The sequence below is a fragment of the Geotrypetes seraphini genome, chromosome 10 (assembly GCF_902459505.1).
Source record: "Geotrypetes seraphini chromosome 10, aGeoSer1.1, whole genome shotgun sequence".
NCBI lineage: Eukaryota > Metazoa > Chordata > Amphibia > Gymnophiona > Dermophiidae > Geotrypetes > Geotrypetes seraphini.
The window spans coordinates 14147047-14167298 of NC_047093.1; the positions used below are offsets into that span (position 1 = coordinate 14147047).

Sequence of the window (20252 nt, forward strand, 5' to 3'; positions counted from 1 at the left end):
ACAGAAGCCAATCCATGTCACAAGTACCTGGCAAAAACCCAAAGAGTAGCAGCATTTCATGCTACCAATCCAGGGGAAGCAGTGGCTTCCCTCATGTGTGTCTCAATATTAGACCATGGACTTTTCCTCCAGGAACTTGTCCAAACCTTTTTTAAAAAACAGTTACATTAACCACTCTTACCACATCCTCTGGCAAACGCATTCCAGAGCTTAACTATTCTCTGAGTGAAAAAATATTTCCTCCTATTGGTTTAAACTTCATCGAATGTTCCCTAGTCTTTGTAAATATTGATGCAGTATAAAATTGATCCCGTTCTACACCACTCAAGATTTTGTAGACTTCAATTATCCAGTCGGAGCACCTCCTCCTCCAGGCAGCAGGGGAGTTCATGCAGCAGTCACAGGGCCTTAGTACGCATATGCACGGCCGTCGGAAATTGATGTCAGAGGGACAGCTGCACGCATGCAGACCACATTCCCGCAACCGCTCCAGCACCCTCAGCTCCCTGCACCCCAGGATGGACTGCCCCCACTGCCCTGCCCTTGGTACTCTAGAGCATTACTCATGCCCTTGATGCAGTAATGCATCAAAAGTTACACCATGTCTATGGCAGGTATAACTAAGCACAGCTGGCTTTAACATCTGTTCGTAAGTCTTTTTTTTTTTTTTTTTGAGGTCTAGTCCCATATCCTGGTTAATCAGAAAAGCAAGGGCCTACTTCCATGGGAGCTGCCCCAGAGGCACATAAGTAGCTGAAAGGCCTTCCAGTCCCCCTTCTTTCCAAATAGAGAAAGAAAGCTTTCACAGGCCACACACAGAACAGAGGAGCTATGAAGGGGAAGAAGAGACTGGCACGAAGAGATTTAATGTATTTCCAGGCAATAGATGCCCAGAAAACAAAGAGCTTTACTATTCCAGACACTGACCACTTCAGTCATACAGAGGCAAGAAAAAAGTGGTTAAAGCTACAGCCTGAGGTTGTGGGTTCAAACCCACGCTGTTCCTTGTGACCCTTAATCCTCCCATTGTCCCAGGTACATTAAATAGATTGTGAGCCCACCGGGACATACGGGGAAAAATGCTTGAGTGCCTGAATAAATTCATGTGAGTCAGTTGATGTAGTGTATCTAGATTTTCAGAAAGCTTTTGATAAAGTTCCTCATGAGAGGCTCCCGTGAAAATTAAAGAGTCATGGGATAGGTGGCAAAGGTCAGTTGTGGATTAGGAATTGGTTATGAGATAGAAAACAGAGGGGTAGGATTAAATGGTCATTTTTCTCAATGGAGGAGAGTAAACAGTGGAGTGCCACAGGGGTCTGTACTGAGACCGGTGCTATTTAACTTATTTATAAATGATATGGAAATTGGAACGATGAGTGAGGTGATTAAATTTGCAGATGACACTAAACTGTTTAAAGTTGTTGAAACACATGCGGATTGTAAAAAAATCAGAGGTGGACCTAAGGAAATTGGAAGACTGGGCGTCCAAGTGGCAGATGAAATTTAATGTGGACAAATTGCAAGTGATGCACATTAGGAAAAATAACACAAATCACAGTTACCGGATGTTGGGGTCCACCTTGTTTTTTCCATGAACGTTCCTCATCTTCTTCCTTGCTTTTCCCTCAGAGCTACAGATTTGCAATTCTGAGTAACATCAAGACCATCAACGGCATCCCAGTGTTGGTGAACATTATAAGCAACGGACTTCTTGAGATCTTCAATTCCACTGAGAAGATTCGCATCTGGAACAACCCTTTCCAACTAGTAGATATCACGTGGTTGTTATTGCTGTGTTGTTGTTGTTTTTGGCTCTTGTAGCTATGTAACTGAGGCACCTTGGTGATTCTTTCCCAGGTTTAAAAATCTACTAATGGAATCTTTTTCAAGTGCATTTGTGTTGGTCTTCAAAGCGATGTAAGTTGGCAAGAGCTGGCGATCTCCTGCTAAATATAGCTGGTTAGGTGTGGATGTTCCATGCCAAACCGGCTATGTTTAGAGCAGGGATGTCAAAGTCCCTCCTTGAGGGCCGTAATCCCAGTCGGGTTCTCAGGATTTCCCAATGAATGTGCATTGAAAGCAGTGCATGCACATAAATCTCGATGCATTTTCATTGGGGAAATCCTGAAAACCGGACTGGATTCGGCCCTCAAGGAGGGACTTTGGGGAGCCCTGATGTATAGGTTACCTCTCTTACATGTTCTATATCAGGGATCTCAAAGTCCCTCCTGGAGGGCTGCAATCCAGTTGGGTTTTCAGGATTTCCCCAATGAATGTGCATTGAAAGCAGTGCATGCACATAGATCTCATGCATATTCATGGGGGAAATCCTGAAAACCCGACTGGATTGCGGCCCTCAAGGAGGGACTTTGAGACCCCTGGTTTAGAGGTTAAAATAGGCTGCATAAATAGCAATCCTGTCTTTAGCCGTTAAGCATTTAACCGGTTAATGCTGAATATTGGATTAACCGATTAAGTTGCTGTGGTCAAAAATGAAATTGGATATTCAATGCCAGTCGCTGGAAACGGCCCAGTATTGAATATCCGAGTTGAATGCCAGCTGTGGGCAGTCAAAGCGCTGCTGGCTGAACATCGGGCCCACTTTTATAGAATAGCGTAACTGGTAATTATTGGGGTCAATCCCATATGTACATTAGGCACGACATATCCAAAGTCAGGTATGAGGTGATTGACAATGCAGCAGAGAATGAGGTAAGTCTTGAGTCAGGTCCCCTCCATGCTGTCTCCTACCACAACACCCCCTAAAAAAAACCTCAAAACCTTAACAATGTAGAGCTACTGAACTTTAAAACACCCAAAAGACATTGTGGGGGGCAGTTTTGTATGTATTGTAAAGTTAGGGTTACCAGATTTTCCATCTGGAAAAATCGGACCCTATAGACCTGCCCCCAGGCCCGCTCAGGCTCGCCCATCCCTGCCCCGCCACTCCCCGGTTCCGCCCTGTCATGCCCCCAAGCCTGCCTCAAGCCCCGCCTCCAATCCCATCCCCCACTGCCTTCTCTCATTTGGACAGGACATCCGCGCATGCCCTCCCGACAAGTGAACAGGTTGAGGCAGGGCTGAGGGGCAGAATGGGGCAGGGACGGGGCCATGAGTCCAGATTTTAGTTCCGGAAAATCTGGTGACCCTATGTATGATCGTGCCCTTACTGTGACACGCAGTAAAGTGCCAAAACCTACTAATCTTTAATAAAAGGCCTTATGGGCACCTATAATATTGATTTTAGAAGCTCTATTCTTGTTTTGGACATCTGAAAACTGGTATTTAGATGTCCATATTGCATCGATGTCCGAAGTCCAGTTCTACTAAGGCGGGATATAGACGTGTAACACTGCAATATAGTCATATGGCAAAGGATCACTTTGGTTCTCTTTATTTCCGCGCATTCACCTGTGATCTGAAATTCTCTTGTTTTCTTTTGTGGCATTTCAGGAACGGTCATACTTTGTCATGCTACAGACGTTTCTCATTTATATTGTTTTCATGGCATTTGCCACGGGGCTCCCTCCTCACTTCGCAATGAGCAGCATTGTGGATTACAAGGTAATCGTTTGAAATTGCAGGGTAGGCCTCGGAGAAATGCGTGTTTGAAAATGGATGGTAAACTGCACGAGCAATATGCCCGTTTCCTTCAGATTGGTTTAAAATTAAGAGAAAAGACGCAGGTCCCAAATGGACTGAAAACTGTTCATTTCTATGCATTACATCTAAAATTATAATCCACCTATCCATACGTTCCCTTCATAAGAACATAAGAATTGCCGCTGCTGGGTCAAACCAGTGGTCTAAATAAGTCCAGCCTCTTAACAAGCTATGCACTTAACAAACGTGAATTATGTAGACGTTGACATCAATGAGAAGTTAAATATCACCATGGGACTTTCAAGTTGAAAATCGAATCCTCAAATTTGTACCCATATGCCCTAGTACATGTCTAGCCAGGCTGTCTCTGGCCTGGGCACTCCCACTTGTCAGCTGGACGGTCAATGCCTTATGAGAAGGGAGGATACTTAACCAGCATTGAATTCATTGCCAAGTTTCCAAGTTTATTAAATGTCTTGATTTATCGCCTATTCACATTTCTAGGCGATGTACAAATTGTTCAAAAAATTAATTAATATATCATTCACAATAAAAACAAACACAATAAAGGAAAATTAAACCTTAGATGGGATTTAACTGACAATACTGAAACATAAGGAAAGTTATTTAATTCGAAGGTTACATACAGTTATTATGTTTAAAAATTCAAGGGAAATACATTAGGAGGGGTAAACAATAAATTAAGAGAATTAAGTTGATAACGCAGAGAGATTTAGTCATTAATATACTTAATCATTAAATGCATCTGTAAATAAGAAACTTTTAAGATGAGCTTTAAATTTTCCTAAATTTTTTTCTAGTCTTAGGTAAAGTGGGAGGTTATTCCAGGACTGAGGGGCTGTTATAGAGAATATTGTGGTACGTCTTGTGTTAATGACTTTCAATGAGGGGATAGCTAAGAGATGTTGATCCTGTGATCTAAGGGATCTAGAGGAAGTATATGGTATTAATACTCTGTAGATAAAGGCTGGAGTTTTAGATTCTAAAGTTTTATGTGTAAGTAGGCATTGTTTGTAAATGATACGGTGTGCGACCGGAAGCCAATGAGCCTTCCTGAGTAAAGGTGACACATGGTCAAACTTTTTGGCATTATATATAATTTTAATGGAGGCGTTCTGTATTATCTGTAATCGTCTAAGCTCTTTTTGAGGCAAACCAATGAAAAGGGAATTACCATAGTCAAGTTTAGAAATTACGAGAGAATGAAGTAGGATATTCAGAGATTGTGTACATAAAAATTTTGATATAGATCGAATCTGACGGAGTCTGTAAAAGGTTGACTTGACCACTTGGCTTATATGATCATGAAAAGATAATTTGTTGTCAAATATTACTCCTAAGATCCTAATGTTTTTGGCCATTTGCAAAGGAATACCCTTAATAGAAATAGGAAAGGAAAGTGTTTCGTCTTCTTTCCAAGGAAAGAACATAGTGTTAGTTTTCTGAATGTTTAAGGATAATTTATTACTTTCAAGCCAATTTTGGATTTGGTCCAGTTTGTCGTTGATTGTTACTATTTCGTTTGGATTTTTGGTATTAATTGGATGTAATAGTTGTATATCATCTGCATACGCGAATGCTGTAAATCCTATGGACTGACATAATGTCATCAGAGGAGCTAAGAAAATATTAAATAGGATAGGCGATAATATTGATCCTTGTGGGATTCCATAAGGAAGTGAATAACTTTCTGATGTTGAATCATTGAAAAAGACAGTTGATGAACGGTTATTGAAATAAGATTGAAACCAGAGCAAAACTTGGTCAGTTAAACCTTGGTTCATCAGGAAAGTGGGGAGGTAACACAGTACACACACGCAACTGCAGGGCAGCACAGGCAGGCTTCGCCGGCATCAGTTTCTTTTCTAAAGCGCCGCAAAGGTAAGGGGGAGGGAGGTAGATAGATTTCGCCGGAGGGAGGGAGAGGGCCGTGCGCGATCTCTTACCCTGTGCCTTCCCTCCCTTAACTGCGGGGACAAGGCCATTCACTGCTCCACGGGGTGGAGGATGGCCTTGTCCACGTGCCCACAGTGAGCACTCCCCCCCCTCCCCCACTGTTTCGGCGGGCTACCCCCGGGTAACTACCACCGTGTCATTCTGTACTGAACTCGACAAAGCACATCCTGTCCCAGGAACTGATTGACAAGGCTGTTAAAACTAAATGCCTCTTTTGAAGCTAGGGGGTCGACACTTTGAGCATTCGTAGTGAGTGGAAAATGCTGACACGTTGTTAATTGTATCGTGTGAAAGATGTCATTTTACCTCAAACCTTTTTAACCCGCGCGCATTTCTAATGCTAAAATGTCAGTAACGTCAACATAGTTTCAGGTAATTAAATGTTGTCTAACAGTAATGCGTGAGCATGACGACTAAATAAATGCACTCCTCCCTCCGTATTCGCGGTGGTTGGGGGCGGAACATGACCGTAAATACAGAAAAACCGCAAATAATTTTTTATATGTTATTTGCGGGTTTTTTGTAACATCCATCCGTTAATATATTAAAATTGCGAATTATAGGAGCGAATGTGAAAGCTGGGAAGCAGCGATGTTCTCTGTCTAATGCAACTCCTGGGACATAATGATGAGCCAATGATCTAATCTAATCTAATCTAAACCTTAAGTTTATATACCGCATCATCTCCAAGAGAATGGAGCTCGACACGGTTTACAAGAACTTAAAATAGTGGGTAGAGAAGAAGAAAAAGGATTACATGAACTTATGTGTAGAAGGGGGGAGAGAAAGGGGGAAGGATAGAGCTACAATTTGCTGAAAAGCCAGGTTTTCAGTTGTTTGCGGAATAACTGAAGGGAGCTCAGGTTCCGCAGCGGGGTGGTGAGGTCGTTCCAAAGACCTGTGATTTTGAAGAGAAGGGATTTTCCCAGTTTGCCTGAATAGTGGATGCCGCGTGGAGAGGGGAAGGCTAGTTTAAGCCTTTGGGCAGTTCTGGAGGAGTCGGGACTGGAGGAGTTGAAAGACAGTGGGATAAGAGGAGGCAGGATTCCGTGAATGATCTTGAAAGCCAGGCAGGAACATTTGAAATGGATTCTGGAGGTTATTGGGAGCCAATGAAGTTTGGCAAGGAGTGGGGAGGCATGGTCAGACTTGCATTTTGAGAAGATCAGTTTGACCTACTTCAACTTGTAACTATGACCTAATTGTATTAATAACTGTACTACCGTGTTTCCCCAAAAATAAGACAGTGTCTTATATTAATTTGGGTCAAAAATAACACACTAGAGCTGATTTTCATGTACAACAATCATCTCTCCCTTCCTCTCCTCTACCCCAATTCTTCCTCTTTGCTTTCTCCCCCCAAGTACAGCATCATTCCTTCCCTCTCACCCATCTCCTTGTGCAGCAGAACCCCACCGACCCTCCCACCGTGAGACTCACATACCTCCGCTCCGAGGCCTCCTAAAGCAGCAGGGGTGGGGGTTTGCTGAATCGACGAGTCCAGTTTTTTCAGCAAATCAGGCAGCACTAGTGCCAGGGATGAAGTCAGGGAGTGTCGGGGGAGGGGGGGCTTTGGAGGTCGATCTTAACTAGGGCTTATTTGGGGGGGGGGGGAGTAGGGCTTATATTAGGAGCATCTTTAAAAATCACGCTAGGGCTTATTTTCGGGAAACGTCATATTTTCGGGGAAACGGGGTAGCAACCACATTGAATGTCCTAGTCAAACTGTCCATTGTAACTTCTTGAGTAACTGACCCAACCTGGCCAGGTACTAGTGACCGGGATTGGCCACCTTGAGAACAGGCTACTGGGCTTGATGGACCATTGGTCTGACGCTGTAAGGCTATTCTTATGTTCTTAACCTCTTGTAATTTGACCTTGAACAGAATGGGTAAAGGCAGAATAGGAAACCTGATTAACATAATATAATATAGCATAACATTATTGAATAGCATATATTGTTGGTGGTAAAAAAAGCAATAAAGACAAAATCTGGGGATTTTCTTTGCGCTTCAGGTTAAAGCAACATGAAACATTAGCATTTGAAATGAAATGCGCGTTCCTGGCGTTTAACTATTAAAACCACTTTGTGCTTCTTCTGCAGATTAAATCTCGTTCCCTGCTGAGGATCTCGGGTCTCTTCCCTTCTGCGTATTGGTTTGGACAAGCTTTGATCGATGGTCCCCTGTATTGGCTTCTTTTGTACTTAATGGTTGGGATCTTTTGCACTTATTTTCACCAAGTCCCTCTACAACCTACTTCCATCGTCTTACTGGTAAATTTCATATGTAGAGGTATTATTAACCAAAAAAAAAAAAAAAGGGGGTAACATTGGATCTATTTATAAGCTTCCATGAGCAACAGAACTTCTGTCTGCAGAACCCTAGTACATTCCCCAAATGTCTACAGGGGAGAGGGGTTATCTGTAGGAAAAAGGACTGGTCTAGTGGTTGGAAAACTGGATTAGGTCCCAGAAGACCAGTTTCCAACCCTTCCTTCCACCACCAGATTCCAACCCTTCCTTCCACCACCAGTTTCCAACCCTTCCTTCCACCACCCGTCCACTACCAGTTTCCAACCCTTCCTTCCACCACCCTTTCACCACCAGTTTCCAACCCTTCCTTCCACCACCAGTTTCCAACCCTTCCTTCCACCACCCTTTCACCACCAGATTCCAACCCTTCCTTCCATCACCAGTTTCCAACCCTTCCTTCCACCACCAGTTTCCAACCCTTCCTTCCACCACCCTTTCACCACCAGATTCCAACCCTTCCTTCCACCACCAGTTTCCAACCCTTCCTTCCACCACCCTTCCACTACCAGTTTCCAACCCTTCCTTCCACCACCCTTTCACCACCAGTTTCCAACCCTTCCTTCCACCACCAGTTTCCAATCCTTCCTTCCACCAGCCTTCCACCACCAGTTTCCAACCCTTCCTTCCACCACCAGTTTCCAACCTTCCTTCCACCACCCTTCCACTACCAGTTTCCAACCCTTCCTTCCACCACCAGTTTCCAACCCTTCCTTCCACCACTCTTCCACCACCAGATTCCAACCCTTCCTTCCATCACCAGTTTCCAACCCTTCCTTTCACCACCAGTTTCCAACCCTTCCTTTCACCACCAGTTTCCAACCCTTCCTTCCACCACCAGATTCCAACCCTTCCTTCCATCACCAGTTTCCAACCCTTCCTTCCACCACCAGATTCCAACCCTTCCTTCCACCACCAGATTCCAACCCTTCCTTCCACCACCAGATTCCAACCCTTCCTTCCACCACTCTTCCACCACTCTTCCACCACCCGTTTCCAACCCTTCCTTCCACCACCCGTTTCCAACCCTTCCTTCCACCACCCGTTTCCAACCCTTCCTTCCACCACCCGTTTCCAACCCTTCCTTCCACCAGTTCTTGCATGAGCAACTCATTTTATCTCCCACTATTCCAACTACCCAATTGGTTGTTCACCTTTTTAATGTTAAAACTTAGACGGCGCCTATTAAATCAGAGGCTCTTTAATTACGGTCCAGTGAAATCTTGGCTTAGTATGTTCTGATGTGGTACTTTCCTGTGCACTAAGCCCAGATTTACTCCAACATGAAAATTGGGCCTTTTTTTTTCTCATTAGTGCTCGACACCTGTAAAAAATAATGCGGGGGCACTTATAGTCAGACTGTATAAATGGCGCCTAATCATGCCTACAATGTAGGTGCCACTTGGCACGGTTGCCAAGCAACCGCTGAGCGTTGCTTATAGAATCTCGCCTAGCGGCACCTAAATTTGCCTAGGCATCCTAGAGATAAGCGCTGCTATATTAGGTCAGGTTTAACTTGGCCTAATTTACCAATGCCTAACTCAGATGCCTAGCGATGCCTGTCAACCACGCCTATTCTCCGCCCCCCTAACCACGCCTACTTTTCAGATAGGTGTCGTTAGGCATCGGAGGGTGCCTCCAATTAAGCATCACTAGGCACCCTAAGGGCTCCTTTTATCAAGCCGCACTAGCGGGATTAGCGCGCGTGACTTTTAATCACGCGCTAACCCCCTGCGCTGGCCAAAAAATTACCGCCTGCTCAAGGCAGGCATTAGCAGCTAGCGCGTCCAGCAGTTTAATGTGCATTAAACCACTAACGCGGCTCGATAAAAGGAGCCCTGAGTTCAGCGCTGAACTCTTAATTAGTTATTTAAATTTTGGGGGGATTGGCTGAAAACTGGCACGGTCAATTACCACGCCAATTAAAAAAACAAGTTCAGCGCAGATTTTGAAGTTAGTTGTCGCTAGGCATCCTCACTTTAGGGCATCTAGCAGCAACACCAGCAAGAAAGTATCTGAACCCCCCCCCTCCCTCAATATTGTTAATTTCAGCACTTCCAGGATACTAAGCTTTCTCTTTTTGTTTTTCTTCAAGATTGCATTCATTCCCATTTATGGACTAGTTGGCGTTCTGTTGACGTACATGATTGCCTTCATATTTCGCAAGCGTGAGAGAAATCCAGACTGCTGGTCGTTTCTCTTCGTATTGGTAAGTGGACATAAGAAGAAGGCCCATGCTTGGAAATCAAGGCGGAAACTATAGGAGGAAATATATTCCACTCGGAGAATAGTTAAGCTCTGGAATGCGTTGCCAGAGGATGTGGTAAGAGCGGTTGACGTAGCTAAATGGCTGTCGGGTAAGATTTGCCTCTTTGCGGATGATACCAAAATCTGCAATAGAATAGATACGCCGGATGGTGTGAATAACATGAAGAAAGACCTGGCGAAGCTTGAAGAATGGTCTGAAATTTGGCAGCTAAAATTTATTGCCAAGAAATGCAAGGTCATGCATTTGGGCTGCAAAAACTCAAGGGAATGGTACAGTTTAGGGGGTGAAGAACTTATGTGCTTGACGGAAGAGCATGGCTTGGGTATGATTGTATGCGATGATCTTAAGGTGGCCAAATAGGTTGAAATGGTGACGGCAAAAGCTAGAAGGTTGCTAGGTTGCATAGGGAGCGGTATGGCCAGTAGGAAAAAGGAGGTATTGATGCCTCTGTATAAGACTTTGGTGAGACCTCATTTAGAATATTGTGTACAATTCTGGAGACCACACTTTCAAAAATGGATGGCGTCAGTCCAGAGGAAGGCTACTAAAATGGTGTGTGATCTTCATGATAAGGTGTATGGGGACAGACTTAAAGATCTCAATCTGTGTACTTTGGAGGAAAGGCGGGAGAGGGGAGATATGATAGAGACAATTAAATACCTACGTGATGTAAATGTGCATGAGTCGAGTCTCTTTAATTTGAAAGGAAACTCTGCAATGAGAGGGCATAGGATGAAGTTAAGAGGTGATAGGCTCAGGAATAATCTAAGGAAATACTTTTTTTACAGAAAGGGTAGTAGATGTGTGGAACAGTCTCCCAGAAGAGGTGGTATAGACAGAGACTGTCTGAATTCAAGAGGGCCTGGGATAGGCACGTGGGATCTCTCGGAGAGAGAAAGAGATAATGGTTACTGTGGATGGGCAGACTAGATGGGACATTTGGCCTTTATCTGCCATCATGTTTCTATAAAGGTGGTTTTAAAAAAGGTTTGGACAAGTTCCTGGAAGAAAAGTCCATAGTCTGCTATTGAGATAGACATGGGGGAAGCCACTTTTTGCCCTGGGATTGGTAGCATGTAATGCTGCTACCCTATGGTGTTCTGGAATCTTGTTACGCTTTGGGATTCCGGAATCTTGCTGCTCTTTGGAATTCTGGAATCTTGTTATTCTTGGTATTCTGCCAGGTGCTTGTGACCTGGATTGGACACTGGGCAAGATGAACCTTTGCTCCGACTCAGTAAGGCTATTTTTATGTTCTTAAAGTGAATTCAAGTAGAACTAGGGTTGATGATGCTCCAGGACCATGTATCGACTGTTCTGAAGTACATTCACAAGAGTAAATGCTACAATATGGTTCTAAATCCGCTAATTTGGCATTTCCATTACTTTCGAGGCAAACAATTCCCTTTCCCCCCCCTAAACAGACAGAGGGGAGAGTTTGCAAACAGCCTATCTAGACACCTGTAAGAACTGTCCAAAGGAGCCATAGACTTGTAGCTGCTTTTACAGCAGGTGAAATATAAAAAAAAAAAGGAGCATTTTCAAAAGGATATCCGAGTCGAAATTGGGATGTTTACTGCAGTGCATACAAAAAGGCGTTCGTCTTCAGCATCAGGATTTCCTCTTCAAAACTATGCGTGAAGGATGTCTGTTTGCTAGAGAATATTCAAAAGAATCGTCCATTTTACAAACTGGCACGTCCAAATTATGAACCAGCAGGAAACAGGAGATGTGGACGGTTGTACGGCAGAATCTGTGGAAAAAAACTGCCACACACATAACCATGCAGCACAGACAAGCAGCATAATGGCTGGTGCATTGGACCAGAGAATGACATGGGGACAAATTTGTTCCCGTCCCCACGAGAACTCAAATTTCCCTACAAGTTTCGTCGCTGTCCATGGTCCTGCCCCATTCCTGTAAGCTCTGCCTTAACTGAACAAGCCTCGAACACCTATGGGTTGTCAGGTGGTAAAGACAGTGCCAAAATGTTTTCCACAAATACATTTATTGTATCGTTTTTAAACCAACGTTGTTACCATCTGACTTTTGTGCTGTTGTACAAGCAATGATCTAGTCGCATCTGGACTACTGCAATGTCCTGTACCTGGGAATCAAGTTTCAAGTTTATTTATTCTTGATGAATCGCCTATTTAGATTGCTAGGCGATGTACAATAATAATAACATATATTAATAAATGAAACAAGTACAATGTTAATGGTGACATAAAAACAAATTTGTTGTTAGTTAAAATTTAACACACTTAACAAACTGAGTGTAGACATAAGTTTTAAAATAATTTTGTGGGTAAGACATACAAGACATGTGTGGTTAAGAGGGGGAATAGTTACAATTTTTGATAGAAGAGAAGAAAAAACATAAAAGGGGAGAACAAAAAGGGAGGTTATAATAGCTGTTTTAAAAAAAAAAAAAAATAAAAAAATAAAAAAAATAACTAAGACTAGGTGTAGGGCTTTTGCCGGTGGTACAGAATGCTGCGGCCAGAATGATAACTGGAACATCAAGATATGAGCATATTACTCCATATCTCTGACAATTGCATTGGCTGCCAATTGCATTCAGAATCCAATACAAAGCAATGATGATATGTCACCCATTTTTTATATGGTACGATCCCTGAATTTTTTTAAGGGTCTGATGTCTTAGTATCAACCATTAAGATCACTTCGCTCTGAAAGTTCACCATTGCTGAAAATGAAAGCTAACCATAAATATATGGAAACGGATGCAGAGGAGATTGAGAGGGGACATGATCGAAACATTCAAGGTACTGAAGGGGATAGACTTAGTAGATAAGGGCAGGTTGTTCACCCTCTCCAAGGTAGGGAGAACGAGAGGGCACTCTCTAAAGTTGAAAGGGGACAGATTCCGTACAAACGTAAGGAAGTTCTTCACCCAGAGAGCAGTAGAAAACTGGAACGCTCTTCCGGAGGCTGTTATAGGGGAAAACACCCTCCAGGGATTCAATGTAAGGAAGTTCTTCTTCACCCAGAGAGTGATGGAGAACTGGAACGCTCTTCCGGAGGCTGTTATAGGGGAAAACACCCTCCAGGGATTCAATGTAAGGAAGTTCTTCTTCACCCAGAGAGTGATGGAGAACTGGAACGCTCTTCCTGAGGCTGTTATAGGGGAAAACACCCTCCAGGGATTCAATGTAAGGAAGTTCTTCTTCACCCAGAGAGTGATGGAGAACTGGAACGCTCTTCCGGAGGCTGTTATAGGGGGAAAACACCCTCCAGGGATTCAATGTAAGGAAGTTCTTCTTCCCCCAGAGAGTGATGGAGAACTGGAACGCTCTTCCGGAGGCTGTTATAGGGGGAAAACACCCTCCAGGGATTCAATGTAAGGAAGTTCTTCTTCACCCAGAGAGTGATGGAGAACTGGAACGCTCTTCCGGAGGCTGTTATAGGGGAAAACACCCTCCAGGGATTCAATGTAAGGAAGTTCTCCTTCACCCAGAGAGTGATGGAGAACTGGAATGCTCTTCCGGAGGCTGTTATAGGGGAAAGCACCCTTCAGGGATTCAAGACAAAGTTAGACAAGTTCCTGCTGAATCAGAACGTATGCAGGTGAGGCTAGACTCAGTTAGGGCACTGGTCTTTGTTCTAAGGACCGCCGCGGGAGTGAACTGCTGGGCACGATGGACCACTGGTCTGACCCAGCAGCGGCAATTCTTATGTTCCTAAGCTGTGGAATAGCCTGGTTGGTCAAATCCGAAAATGTAGAGATAAGAGCTCGTTTAGGAAAATGCTGAAAACACAATTATTTGTAGATGCATTTCTTTGAGAAATTGATTTTATGTAAGGATTGAATCTGTCTGTTTTGTTCTTACCTTGTTCTGAATTTTATAAGAGTATGGGCTCCTTTTAGTAAGCTGCGCTAGCGGTTTTAGCGTGCGCGCTAGACACTAACGCCACCATGGAGCTGGCGTTAGTTTTTGGCATGTAGCGCGGGGTTAGCGCGTACTAAAAACGCTACCACAGCTTAGTAAAAGGAGCCCTTTATGTATGTAACTATTTGTAAACCGTTTTGGAATAAAATGGTCTAGAAATTTTAAAAATCAATCAATCAAATAAATCTGTCATGTTCTTAATGGTTTTGTCTTTTTATTCCAACAACCCAGGCGTCCTTTATTCCCCACATCTTCATCTACATCTTTTTTTTATTCGAGCGTTATATCATCGTCATCTGTGCTTTCATCCCTACCTATGCAATATTGGCATTCCTGGAAAATGCTATTATGGTAAGTTGTTTCATATTTATTTATTTGATTTTTAATTCGTTTTCTATCCCACCCTCCCCAGCAAGCTCCGAATGGGTTACAGGTTAACATACATAAAGAAATTCTAAGCCATATGTCAAACGAGAACTCACACACATTGGGGGAGGGCTTGCATTATAATTACAGTTAACGAGCTATAATTTGCCATAGTTACAGTACAATCTAATCTAAGGCTTGGCTTTATATTCCGAGACATCAGTCCAAGAAAGCTCGACTCGGTTTACAAAGTTAACTCAGCAAATAAAAACCATGACCCAAAACGTCAGAAATCTCATCTGTTGAATTATTTAAGGCTTATTTGGTACAAATCCTGGGATTCACCCCTGATCTTATTCCTCCTTTGAACAAAATCTATTATACACCTGCAGCTATAAAGAAGTCAGAGAGCAAAATACCAGGAGCAACTGAGTTGCTTGATGTGGGGAATATATCAGAAATTTGGAAACTTCTTTAACAAAAATTGAAGAAAGAGCTACCTTACTTATCTCGTTTGTATTTCAACAAGACCTCAATGCAGTAATGAAGCTCTACTTTCGTAAAAAACAGGCTTTGTTCATGGGACAATGTATTTGGATTTATCCTGATGTCAATAAAGAGACCCAAGAAAGGAGAAAGCTGTTTCTTTTAATGAGACAAGAAGCAAAAGATCTTGGAGCTATTTTTCAATTGGCTTACCCTTGTAAATGTCTCGTAAAATATTTAGAGACAAAATATATCTTTTTTGTTCCAGAACATCTCAGGAACTTTCTAGACTTGAAGAAGATTGTCAGGGAATAATGGGTAATATAGTATAGGAGGAGTTAATCCGTAAAGCCTTTTCGCGTTATTTTGATTTATGTATTAATTATAAAAGTCCTATATCTTTAGACCGTCACTCATTGTTTTGGGGTCTAAGAAGAAGATGTTTTATTATTTAATACTTCTATATGAAATGATGTTATTACTGTATAATTTTCTTCGTGTTTCCTAAACAAGTGTAAACTGCTTGATACTATTTTCAAAAATGAAATTAAAAAAACCATGAGGAATGAGATTAAGGACTCCTTTTACAAAGGTGCGCTACAACCTTAACGCACGCTATAGCGCGCGGTAATTTTGTGTGTGCGCTAAAAACCCTAACGTACCTTCGTAAAAGGAATCCTAAGTTTCGGGAGATTAATTTTCAAAGTGTTTAGCAAATCAAATGGTTTTTCAAAAATTTACGAAAAAGTTGACGTGAACCGGAACTCCTTACAAGGGGTGGAGATCGTTCCAAAGTTGAGAAAGCTTAAAAAACAAAGATTTAGGGCTCCTTTTACAAGCCTGAGCTAGCCGCTACCCCCAGACCCGCCTCCTCATGAGCAGACGGTAGTTTTTCGCCAGCGCGTGATGAAAGAGGTTCGCGCGGTTAAGCCCGCTAGCGCGGCTTAATAAAAGGAACCCCTAAGTTTCGGAAGATGAATTTTCAAAAGTGTTTAGCAATAAAATGGTTTTCAAAGATTTACAGAAAAAGGTTGAATGAACCCAGAACTCCTTAAAAAGAGTGGAAGATCGTTCCAGAAGTTGAGAAAACTTAAAAATCGGAGATTGAGTGAAAATCTGACTCCTTTTATCCCTTTCTTGGAAGGAAGAGATCATTTGAATTGTTGATTAACTCTTGCAAAGGAAAATCTGTAAATGTTCCAAGATAAAGGAAGGAGAGGAGTAAAGATACCATATAGGATTTTAAAAACGACACAAGCCAATTTGAATTGAACTCTATTTTTTTTTTTAATTCTTTATTGATTTTTTTTTTTTTTTTTTAATTCTTTATTGATTTTTTTTTTTTTTTTTTTTAATTTGGATTAATGCATTTACAATATCATAAAGCTATCAAGGAAAAAAAAGTTTCCATACAAGTTTTCAATACAACAAATACAAAAAACAATCCTTTACAAGCCCACTAAAAGGAGAGACATATTGCATATATCAACTACCGTATTTGCCGGCGTATAAGACGACTTTTCAGTACCTTAAAATCCTCCCCAAAGTCGGGGGTCGTCTTATACGCCGGGTACTGTTTACATGCCCTTACTTTACATTAGAGAGCTGCACGGGGACGCCCCTAGGGTCGCGGGGATCCCGTGGGGACGCCCCCTAGGGTCGCGGGGATCCCATGGGGACGCCTCCGAGGTCGCGGGGCTGGATGTACTCAGTCTTCTGGATGTACGCGGCTCTTCTTCTCCCTACCTTCCTCTGCTTGCAGCACAGAGCCGAACGGAAGTCTTCCCGACGTCAGCGCTGACGTCGGAGGGGAGGGAGGGCTTAACAAAGCTTAAACAAGCCCTCCCTCCCTCCGACGTCAGCGCTGACGTCGGGAAGGACTTCCGTTCGGCTCTGTGCTGCAGGCAGGGCAGATAAGGAGAAGGAGAGTAGCCTCGCGGTACCAGAGAGAGGGGCGGCCTTGCCCCGCCCCGGTGGCAGCACAGCCGGCCAGGTTCCTTACTTTTGTGGGCACTTCCCCGACCGACCGATAACAGCCCGGGTCCGACAATCCTCCCTCCCTGTAGCCGCGAATCTAAATTACCTTCTTATAGCAGCTGTAAGAAGGTAATTTAGATTCGCGGTTAGTGCAGGGAGTTTGTCGGACCGGGGCTGTTGTCGGTCGGTCGGGGAAGTGCCACAAAAGTAAGGGGACCTGGCCGGCTGTGCTGCACCCGGGGCAGTAGAGAAGGTGTGCGGAAGAAGGGGTAGTCTTATACGGCGAGTATATAACAAAACTCTATATTTTAACTAAAAGTTGGGGGGTCGTCTTATACGCCCAGTCGTCTTATACACCGGCAAATACGGTAAGTTTTAAGGAAAAACAAGGAAATGGGTTGAGTTCCAATGAACCCAAATCATTCCCAACTAAATTAGGACATTGGACATTCCTACCCTAATTTCTCGTCAATAAATGAAAGAGAAAAAGAAAAAAGAAAAAAACAACTCACTTCTGTTCACGAGCTACCAGAAATTGTTGCAATTGAATGGGATCCCAAAAGACAAACTCAGTATCTTGTATCTTAACCAAACATTTACAAGGAAACTTTAAATAAAAAGATGCCTCAAGTGCCAATACTCTAGTTCTCAATTTCAGAAATTCTTTTCTCCTAAACTGCGTGGCTCTTGAGACATCAGGAAATATACTAACCAAATCCCCACAGAACTCGGTCAGTCGATTTTTAAAGTAAAGTTTCATTAACAGCATTTTATCTGTCTCTCTAACACATGTTAGAATCATTGTGGACCGAGTCTGAATAACATCTTGAGAATCTTCTAAGAACTCTGTCAGATTAACATCATCTGTTACCAGATGGTCCACATCCTGTACAGTTTCCTTTTTCTTCTGGGGAATCTTTATTGATTTTAAAAATCATATACATAGTGGAAATACATGAACAGTCAAGTAATATAAGATACAGCAATCTATACCAATACATAATATACAGCGATTTAAATCCCCCCACCCACCCTAGCACTCCCCCCCAACCCTCCTGGATATGTATAACAATCTTTCATGAATCAAAGGGAAATAAATGCTATAATTCACATTCATACATTACAATATTTTGTTAACGGGCCCCAAATGTCCTTAAATTTGCTATGGTGTCCCCTCTGTAAAGAATTAATGTTTTCAAACTTATAAATCTGACATAAGGATTCCCACCGGAAACTGTAATTTAAGTTGTCCCAATTTTTCCTTATCTTGATGAGGAGCAATTTATTCTGATTTGCATTAATTGGCTTCTTAGGGAATAATATCATTCCAAACAATATTATATCATAGGATAGCGATAGTGGAACTTCCAAATAATCATAATAATTTGACCCCAAATGGATTTCCAGAATTTGAGTATCAAGGGACATAATATAGTAAATGATCCGTGCCGAGCTCCGCATTCGTGGAGATGGTGCGGTATATAAACCCAAGGTTTAGTTTAGTTTAGTTTAGTCCCTATATCAAGATGACAGTGCCAGCATCTATTAGATTTAGAACTCTCCAACCTTTGTAACCTCACAGTGCTTGAATTGAACTCTGAAATAAACCGGGAGCCAATGGAGACTCTGGAGCAACGGAGTTACGTGATCAGATTTACGTTTCCCAAAGATCGATTTTGCAGCAGTATTTTGAATCAGTTGCAATCTATGAAGACAAGTTTTTGTGATACTGAGGTAGATCACATTGCAATAATCGAGGCGAGATAATATAATTGAGTGAACTAATATGGAAAAATGTCGATGACAAAAGAGATGTCTAACCTTCCTCAATAAACGTACAAGCTTTGTCAATCCAAGTTTTTATCCTAACCTGACACAGACTAGGGATCTAATACCAATATAAATACTTCAATCCAGCGCTTGACTAATGGAATTCAGAACAATGCTTGCAGAAGCTTTTGACCTTATAGTATGTCTTCATACAAAATATCAAACCCACATTGCTCCTTGTGACCCTGGGCAAGTCACTTAATCCCCCCATTACCCCGGGTACATCATGAATTAATTCATGTAAACCGTTCTGGGCTCCCCTGAGAGAATAGTATAGAAAAAACCCTAATATCACCAGATCCTCCCACAAATTAAAACTATCCTTCCCCTCACTAAAAGGCATATCCCACCAAGGAAAGCTAGGGACCTCCCTCCACTTCAAAATCACTGAGCTCTGGAACAACCTTACCTCCCCTCTTCGGAACTTGAGCTCTCTCCAAGTTTTCCGCAAACATCTGAAAACCTGGCTTTTCTCAAAAAATGTAAGTCTCCCTCCAACTTAGGAATCAAGGAAACTCTTATATCTTGGCATCCCAAGTCCTCTAAATTTTCTTCACACTTCTACCTCTAACCCTCTGTTGTAGTTCCTTCCTATTTCTCCTACTGTAAACCGCATCGAGCTCTACGAACGTGGAGATGATGCGGGATACAAACCTAAGGATTAGAAAACTGAGTAAATAAATGGTGGTATGGAATGCTTCTACTCTTTGGGATTCTAGAATCTTGTTAATCTCTGGGATTCCGGAATCTTGCTATTCTTTGAGATTCTGTATGGAATGTTGCTACTCTTTGGGATTCTAGAATCTTGTTACTCTCTGGGATTCCGGAATCTTGCTATTCTTTGAGATTCTATGTGGAATGTTGCTACTCTGGGGATTCTAGAATCTTGCTACTCTCTGGGATTCCGGAATCTTGCTGTTCTTTGAGATTCTGTATGGAATGTTGCTACTCTTTGGGTTTTGGCCAGGTACTAGGAATCTGGATTGGCCACCATGAGAACGGGCTACTGTTCACTTAGAAAAAGAGTGGTATTGTGCATTTGATTTTTCCGTTCCCTCCTTCATAAAATTCAGAAGCAAACTGCTCCCCTCTTGTACTAAACAATGCAGAGGTTTCCTTCTCAATTAATGTTACATTTCTCCCTCTCACAGAGCATCACCGAATTTGAAACTGCATTCATCGAATTGAAAGGCAGTTTTATGAGTATGATCATCATTTTCTTTATGGTAAGAAAAACATTTTAAAATTCAAGTTTTGTTCTGTGATTAGAGCAGCTTCCACAAATTTAACAACTTTGGTCATGCCTAAATGCCTCACTTTAGCCAACTAGTTCTGCGACTCAAAATTTCACATAGCCAGCTGGATTTAGGTTTGTACCCACCACTACCAACTTTTCTGGCTACTGCTGAAAATCTGAATTAGCCAAAGGCCACCCTAGGAGCAAGCCATACTTCGCCTGGATAAATCTAGAAACTAAGGAATAAATATTCGTCCAGCAGTGAGCGTTTTTGTATACAAT

At 42.5% G+C, this 20252-nt stretch overlaps 1 protein-coding gene across 3 annotated transcripts in view; it reads left to right on the forward strand.

The window, feature by feature from the left end:
* LOC117367937 (ATP-binding cassette sub-family A member 9-like) overlaps window positions 1-20252 on the forward strand; it is a 174314-nt gene that overhangs the window by 114241 nt on the left and 39821 nt on the right. For all 3 annotated transcript variants that reach the window (XM_033961056.1, XM_033961057.1, XM_033961058.1), the window contains 6 exons: window positions 1630-1767; window positions 3454-3564; window positions 7685-7855; window positions 9987-10100; window positions 14306-14425; window positions 19885-19959. In XM_033961056.1, the coding sequence (XP_033816947.1) occupies window positions 1630-1767; window positions 3454-3564; window positions 7685-7855; window positions 9987-10100; window positions 14306-14425; window positions 19885-19959 (729 nt within the window). The remainder of the gene's footprint in view (window positions 1-1629; window positions 1768-3453; window positions 3565-7684; window positions 7856-9986; window positions 10101-14305; window positions 14426-19884; window positions 19960-20252) is intronic.